General features: G+C 39.7%; 1 protein-coding gene across 1 annotated transcript in view; it reads right to left on the bottom strand.

The window, feature by feature from the left end:
- Positions 1–6,451, bottom strand: part of LOC116053357 (nuclear factor 7, brain-like) — a 13,394-nt gene extending 6,943 nt beyond the window's left edge. The window contains exons 1-4 of the mRNA XM_031304442.2: positions 6,445–6,451; positions 4,237–4,721; positions 2,512–2,703; positions 2,202–2,297 (exon numbers count right to left, since the gene is read on the bottom strand). Coding sequence (XP_031160302.1) covers positions 2,202–2,297; positions 2,512–2,703; positions 4,237–4,721; positions 6,445–6,451 — 780 coding nt within the window. The remainder of the gene's footprint in view (positions 1–2,201; positions 2,298–2,511; positions 2,704–4,236; positions 4,722–6,444) is intronic.
- Positions 6,452–6,768: the final 317 nt, after the last annotated feature.

The raw sequence follows: 6,768 nt of genomic DNA, 5'->3' as shown, positions 1-6,768 counted from the left end.
GAACGGGGCTCACTCGGCGCAAGAGATAGGTGGACCGACTCAGACTATTTGTCTGTTGCTAGGGAAACTTAGTCTCTGCTTTGTGATACCACAGATCTGCAGATCTGTGTCTGTAACTCTCATGCTTGACTAATTAAAACTTACTCGTTCGAAATAGTACTATCGTCTCATTGTGTAGGATCGGTGTAAAAGCAATTTTAGAATACGCGGGGAAGACGAGGAAGGCCTAAAATAAAGCATTAAAACCAATAAGAGTACAACAAATTAACCTGTAAATGCTGCAGTTTCAGTAATCGTAGCTCTTTGTTATGCGTTGTTTCTATGTCTGTCTGCCGCTTGTAAAACTGGACAAACAGGTTACATCTTTCTCAAGCCAAGCGCATGAAACTACCAAGCTTTCTATCTCATTACCCTGCATAGGATTCAATATTACTCTCCAATTTCCAATTATGTTTTTATTCTCCAACAAAGAGTCAGCTCACTCCAGTGTATGATTCCTGTCCAAAATTCAAAAGAATCCAGTAAGGCATTATTGTCTTTATCTCCAAGTCTGTAGCATGCACATGCGCAGTGTGTTTGTGCAGCACACATGAACTCACACAGGCGTGGACATCCTGATATTCAACCCTCTGGTAACTTAATCCTCATTGTATCTGTAAATGTCAAAAAAATGTCACCAAGCAGGAAACCAAAAGCAGCACCTGGAAACCTGGAAAATCTAGCTAATGAGAAAGAAATCGACCATTCAAAACCTCAATAGCATTTCAGTCATTTTACAACTACAATTACAATCCTTTCATTTATTTGAACAAAAGCAGTGTAATCATCTCTTATTTATGAGGTAGAGATTTCTGTAATGAGGTTGTAGGTAAAAACAGGGTGTGGGAGAGTAAATGTTCCTGCTGGTCGCACCGGTTGGACGGCCTCAGACACGGATATGAAGTCTGTATACTCAAGAGAAAAACAAACTGCATAACAACTAGAGCATGAGAGGTATGAGAAAGATGTGGCTAACGTCCTGACCAAGATTATTTCCAACAACGCAAAGTTAGATCTACAGTATGCTGGGTGCTCTGAAACTGAAATGCCATCCCATCAACAGTGCTCTTCAGCAGCGGCCCGCTCATGTTTTGTATGCTTGGATCAGAGAGCTTAGAGAGCTGCTTGAAGTGCAAATAAAGCTTTACCCCGAGCAGACTGGGTAAATATTTAACATGCAGTACATGAGGGAAAGTACAGCAGACTGCCCACATCGACACAGACTTTAAAACACGACATGTTAAGAACCAGTTTAAAAAAAAACATGGCAATTTGGCACAGAGTACCGATTCACAAGACTGATAATAAAATGATTATATTATTAAAATATTAGTCAGTCAGTGGCATCCACTTCTAATAAGGCACAGCTTTTTTACCAGTACTACACTGGTTTGCTTAAGGAACCTAAAATGTTTATAATATAATACAATTTGTTGCTAGTTTTAGTTTAAGAGATTGATCTTTTAATGCTACATTTGCATCATTATACCACCAGGTCCCATCCATTGCCATGTACATTTATTTTGAAATGTTTTCATATCCATCATTGTAATATGTCTGAGGCTCTAAATTTGCTGCCTTCATATGTAGCAACACACGGCACTGTGTGTACTGTGTATTTATTGAGACATCCAGTCCATGCAGAAACATTCAAAGGCTCACATTGACTGGAATATTGAACGGTTTAACAGTAAATCCATAACATGTTTAGGATTAATCAAAGCTAGCCTGAAATTAAGTTCCTCTCGCTTGCTGTGTTCAATGTTCATTAATGAATGTCATTCAGGAATGTTATGAAAAGTAGGCTATTGTGTTCTTAACAATTCGGTAACAGTTTTTTTGTCAATGATTTTTTTCTTGGTGTTGTATGTTTTTTATGCAAAACAAGACGATACATATCTAGAGGCTTATCCTGTAAACAATGCATTTTTAATTACTTGAAATTATTGATGTGGATTTGATCTACTATAGGAGTAACTATATAGGCATCGTCAAAAAAAAACTGTTATTCCCACTGGTCTTATATATTTAAAGAGCTGAAAATTGACACCAAAACTGTCAAACATGCTGTGCTTTGTCACCCTGGGCTCTAATAACACATAGTAACTCACAGGCGAGATCTTGTTTCCTAAATTCTGTCTTCTAGGCTTCAGCCGACTCACCTTGATGACTTTGATGGATTGTTTGATCTCCTCCAGTTTCTTGGCTCTCTCCTTGATCAAATGTTTGAGCTCCGACCTCTTCTTACCCAGATTACTCTGTGAGAAGAAAATGAAATAAAAAAAGGATTGTGGCTTACTGGAATCAATATCGGCACAGCCTAATACCATGAAAATCAAATGGCCTTGCAACTGTCAGTGAGGCTTTCATCAGCTGTTTTTTTAGCCCAGATATAGAATCCAAACCCATTCACTTTTTTATGATGCAAAAGCAGGCCTTTGTTAAACTTAACAGACAGTGACCACAGCTCACCATCTTCTTCTTCCACTCGTGGTCAGCGGAGACAATGTCGTGGGACTTGTGTGTGGTCTCGGCGCAGGCCGTGCAGATGCAGGAGTGGTCCGAGCGGCAGTAGACCTCCAGAAGACGTTCGTGTTTCCTACAGATCTTCTCCTCCAGGTTGAAAGTGGGTTCGATCAGACGATGAAATGTCAGAGACTTCACCTGGGAAGAGAGGAGGAGAGTGATGAATTTGAATGGGCAAATGTAGACACAACAAACTCAGGACTGTGGTTTGGATACCTTTCTAATCTACACTGCCAGTGATCAGCCTCTGAACCAGAATTAACCACGAGTAGCCTACATTCAGATTCAGATTCAGAAAACTTTGTTGTCTGTCATGACAGAAAATCGTCTTAGATGTGACTCAACATTAGGGTTGGGCATTGTTTTGGTTTTAACAATTCCGATTATTCCTTTCGATTCCGATTTTTATCAATTCCGATTCTTTGACGGGTGGAGTTGAACCGCGTCACATGGTAATTTACAGTTTTGCTGGGCTTTTTCCAACATAAAATAAAGGCACACTTTAGAGCACCGCTCACTGTGCTCGCTGCAACACAAAAAGCACCTGAAAGTACGGTGGCCGCTACGGAAAAAAAAAACTTGCGCGTGTTAAATTTGCAACCGATGATCTGATTCGAAACCAAATTTTCCAAGCGACTCCAATAATCGTAATTTTTTAAAACTATTCCAAGTAGGAACCGGTTCTCGATGGCCAATCCTACTTAACATACAGTGCAAAAAAAAACAGACTCAGACAATAAACATACCATAGCTTATACAAATAATTTACACATGATAAAAATTACAATGTGTGTGTGCAGTATGGCATAGTAGTCATGTGGGTGTGTGGGTCATTACTTTACAGTAAGGGTGGGAATCACCAGAGGCCTCAGGGTACGATATCAACACGGTACTTATGTCACAATAACAATGTTATTGCGATTTTAAACATATTGCAATATTCTGCGAAATATTGCAATGTATTACCTTTTTTTCCAACTTCAAATTTTTCCCAATTTCAAATGAAGTCCCCAAAAGGAAACTTTGTCAACATCTGTTTTATCTAAAAAGATACATTTCTCTGTTCTTTCCTCTCACTTCAATTTTATTGCTGCAAAGTGGGATTGTCAAGAAGACAAACTGACCAACACATATATAATAATAGATCCATACTTGGCGTCTGTGTATCGATACAGTATTGCCACGGAAAATATTGCGATACTATGCTGTATCAATTTTTCCCCCCACCCCTCCTTTACAGTGGCTTTTAGTAGCAGGCCAATTGAACTGGGAAGCTCAGAGACGATGATAGTAATCTAAATGCTGACGTGGTCATAAGTATATATTTGGTGTATTTGGTGAACATAAAATGTTATCAGGGTTGGCATAGACTGCATAGTACAATGTGTCTTTTATCATGTGGCATAGCCTTTTAGTCTCGTTACTGTAAACTCATGTTGTGCAGAAAAACACATTTTAATCCCGCAAAATGTTTAAGATTTTAGTTCAAGATTCCACAAAGTGAATTGATACCAAAAAAAGTACAACGTAGAAAAATCTAACAATTTAAGAAATACAATCAAAAACAAAAAATAAACGGGGACCAAAAAGATGCAAGGCGAAGAAGAAGGAAAACAGATATATGTCATTTAAAATAATGCTAAAGAAGAAGAAGAAAAATAAAACCCGGACCTTTTTATGATGTCTGAGGTGAACCTCACAGAATGATCCAGGACAGCTCAAACAAGACTTGAGCGCCCTAACCTTCCTTCCAATACAGGCGTCACAGGGAACCTCCCCAGCTTGGGCAAACTCCCCGGAGCCGGACCCTGCAGCGAAGCCCCTGGGGCTCACGTCTGCACTCAGATTCAGGGTGGATCCCCGTGAGGCTCCCTTGGCCCCCACGGCCCCTCCAGCTCCTCCGGCCTGCATCATCTCCTGGAACTGGGAGGAGATTTCAGCCAGGACTCTGTTGACGCTCATCTCAGGTTTTCTGGAGTAGCTCTTCTTGCACATGGGGCAGGTGAACTTCTTGCTGTGGTTCCAGTAGCCCTGCAGGCAGGCCTTACAGAAGCTGTGGCCGCAGGGTGTGGAAACGGGCTCCACGAACACCTCCAGACAGATGGAGCAGCTGAACTGGTCCTCAGAGAGGACGCGGCCTCCCGGAGGGCTCATGCCTGGAGGAAAAAGGGAGAAACAGGAAGACATGTATATGTTTAGGGCTGAAACTAACTATTATTTTTCATTGATGTTTAATCTGTCGATTGTTTTCTCGATTAATCGATTACTTGTTTGGTCTATAAAATGTCTGAGAGTAGTAAACAACGTCGATCAGTGTTTTTCAAAGACCAAGATGATGTCCTCAAGTCCCTCGTTTTGTCCACAACTCAAAAAATATTCAGTTTACTGTCACAGATGAGTGAAGAAACTAGAAAATATCGAAATTTAAGAAGCTGGAATTAAAGAATTTCCTTTTTTTTCATAAAGAATTACTCCAACCGATTAATTGATTATCCAAATAGTTGCTGATTAATTTAATAGTTGAAAACTAAGTAATCAATTGATCGACTAATCTTTGCCGGTCTATACGTTACATTTTTAGGTATGACAACAGATTAAGACTAAATACACCATATCTAGAAATAGTAAATCAAGATTGGATTTGGCCTCCACTGACACCTTTATGTTGTGTTTGAGGCAAAGATCACACGGCAGTCTTGTCATAAGACATGCGTTGAAGTGCGAATTGCTGTGAAACTGCCTGAGAAGGGATTCCAGGACAGCCGTTTAGCTGTTGTACTCGTAGATTGAGAAAAACATGATTTAATTATTTGACTAAAAATGAAGGTATTTGTTGAGTTGTTTTTTTGTGTGCACAGTCTGACAGTAAGTCAGGCTATATGTGCTGATGTTGGATGGAAAACCTTTTGAGGCGAACCACGACGGTGACTGGCAAACAGCTGATCTGATTAAAGTAAAATTTCATTCTACAGAGAGAGAAACATGCTGAGGATATAAGAGGACATGTTGCGTTTGACCACAGGGTCAAAGGTCAGTGTACACAGCTAATCTGTTATTGTTCCTTTGATACTTGAGTTAGATTCAGTAAGAGAACACAAGCAGGAAGTGAATTTAAGAGCGTCACTCTGTCCACTGGCAGGTGAGAAACTATCTAAGGAATGCAGAAACTCAGGACCTTCTACCTCACAGCAGCTTACTTTAGAAGAAAACCCAACCAACTTGAAATCTACACTGTTCAAGCTACAACAAACAACCCCTGCGGTTGGCATTTTTGATTAAGCTTAAATATCTTGTTTTTTGTATATAAAGGTGCTGACAGTAATGTGAAGTATTATTGTCTTTGCATTATGTAACAGCCACTGAGAAATGAATTAGACAAGATATAAACATGTCAGCTAGTGTAGTATCATTTCAGGACATTAAGTCAGCTAAAATAACATGAACACTTGTTAAATATTATCTGCTTTTGATCATTTTTTTTCTCCTAGCCAAACGAACGCTTTCGCCCAGCTGTTAGTGTTCACCAACATAAGCAGCTGAGATATCTTTTATTGTAGAGAACTGTGTCTATTTGTTACGCTGATATGTAATCAGTGTTCAAAATTAGTACCATTTACCAGCCAAATGCTGGTAAATGTACAAGTGGCTGGTAGATTTGCTTCACTCAACAGGCACAACAACAATGACAATGAGTGGCTGGTAAAAATGTAACATGCACTAGCCATTTGGCTGGTGGACGGAAAAGTTAATTTTGAACCCTGGACAAACTCTACAGAAAACAGTTTTTAACAAAAGACACACAAAACATAACATATCCTACAGTCAAAAGAAGAGTTAATCACTCATAAAAAAAAACATGTAAGATAAAGTAGAACTCACTCTGCATTTTTTCCTCTGACGTGGATCAGCGCACTCCTTCACTTCATACACCGTGCTATGAATCACACACCGACAGGTGCTGCACTCTTCCTGAAACTTGGCCCTCCCACTCTCAGTGCGACACACCCAAACATTCACACATGCCCTCCCTCTATTATCACACTCTCTGATTTCTATGGCTCTGCAGCGTATGTAAAAACCCTAAACCAACAGACGTAGGCTACTGTGTTCTTTTCTCCACTTGAATAGTTCTCAAAAGACTCTGATATCACTTAAACAGCTAAATGAATTTTGTGGAAATAAGATAGCAGTTGTGACCTGAAA

The sequence above is a fragment of the Sander lucioperca genome, chromosome 17 (assembly GCF_008315115.2).
Source record: "Sander lucioperca isolate FBNREF2018 chromosome 17, SLUC_FBN_1.2, whole genome shotgun sequence".
Classification (NCBI taxonomy): domain Eukaryota; kingdom Metazoa; phylum Chordata; class Actinopteri; order Perciformes; family Percidae; genus Sander; species Sander lucioperca.
The sequence above is the reverse complement of the archived record's forward strand: the minus strand, read 5'-3'. Positions and strand labels throughout refer to the sequence as shown.